The following is a 1,279-nucleotide window of genomic DNA, read 5'->3' as shown; positions in this document are numbered from 1 at the left end:
TGTGTGTGTGTGTGTGTGTGTGTGTGTGTGTGTGTGTGTGTGTGTGTCTCCCTCTAGTCCTTCTCCTGCTCCTCACTGTTTCTCCTCCATGTAATCAGCTCCTCCTCCACCACCTGTTCCCCAGGTGTTTGTGTTCATCTCCACGTTCGTGCGTTTTTCTATTCTGTCTGAGGATGGTCCTCCCTCTGAGTCGTCTCACCGTTAAATGTAAGTTTTGAAGCCACGTCAGCTGTTGTTTGTGTTGTTTAAATAATTTACTTTAACCTCCGTGTGCTGCTGCATGTGGGTTCAACTACGACTGATCAAGAGGAGTAAAAAGGAGTGAAACCCTGACACAACAAAAGCGTGCAGTGATTTGGTCTCATTTCTCACCGGTGTGCCCATCATGGTGTACGTCTTCCCAGATCCTGTTTGGCCGTAGGCGAACAGGCACACGTTGTAGCCGCCAGTCGCTCCGGACAGAACAGACACGCCCAGCTCCTGGAACACCTGATGACATCATCACACTCCATGAACAACAGCGACTGTGCACGAAGAAGAAACGCTTCAAAGAGCACACTAAATATATTTTGTACCAGTAGATGATTTACAGGACGATTTACAGGATAATTTATTTTAGAGGATGATTTACAGGATGATTTTTTAGAGGATGATTTACAGGATGATTTAGAAGATGATTTACAGGATGATTTACAGGATGATTTAGAAGATGATTTACAGGACGATTTACAGGATAATTTATTTTAGAGGATGATTTATTTTAGAGGATGATTTACAGGATGATTTATTTTAGAGGATTATTTACAGGATGATTTATTTTAGAGGATGATTTACAGGATGATTTATTTTAGAGGATTATTTACAGGATGCTTTACAGGATGATTTATTTTAGAGGATTATTTACAGGATGATTTAGAGGATGATTTACAGGATGATTTATTTTAGAGGATGATTTACAGGATCATTTATTTTAGAGGATGATTTACAGGATCATTTATTTTAGAGGATGATTTACAGGATGATTTAGAGGATGATTTACATGATAATTTATTTTAGAGGATGATTTACAGGATGATTTATTTTAGAGGATGATTTACAGGATAATTTATTTTAGAGGATGATATACAGGATGATTTACAGGATGATTTATTTTAGAGGATTATTTACAGGATGATTTACAGGATGATTTACAGGATGATATAGAGGATGATTTACAGGATAATTTATTTTAGAGGATGATTTACAGGATGATTTAGAGGATGATTTACAGGATGATTTA

At 37.5% G+C, this 1,279-nt stretch overlaps 1 protein-coding gene across 1 annotated transcript in view; it reads right to left on the bottom strand.

Moving 5' to 3' along the window:
- Positions 1 to 1,279, bottom strand: part of stard9 (StAR-related lipid transfer (START) domain containing 9) — a 19,205-nt gene that overhangs the window by 7,239 nt on the left and 10,687 nt on the right. The window contains exon 3 of the mRNA XM_037694847.1: positions 373 to 489. Coding sequence (XP_037550775.1) covers positions 373 to 489 — 117 coding nt within the window. The remainder of the gene's footprint in view (positions 1 to 372; positions 490 to 1,279) is intronic.

This window comes from Nematolebias whitei, chromosome 21, assembly GCF_014905685.2.
Source record: "Nematolebias whitei isolate Nwh7 chromosome 21, NemWhi1, whole genome shotgun sequence".
NCBI classification, from domain to species: domain Eukaryota; kingdom Metazoa; phylum Chordata; class Actinopteri; order Cyprinodontiformes; family Rivulidae; genus Nematolebias; species Nematolebias whitei.
This window is presented reverse-complemented; position numbering and strand designations above follow the sequence as displayed.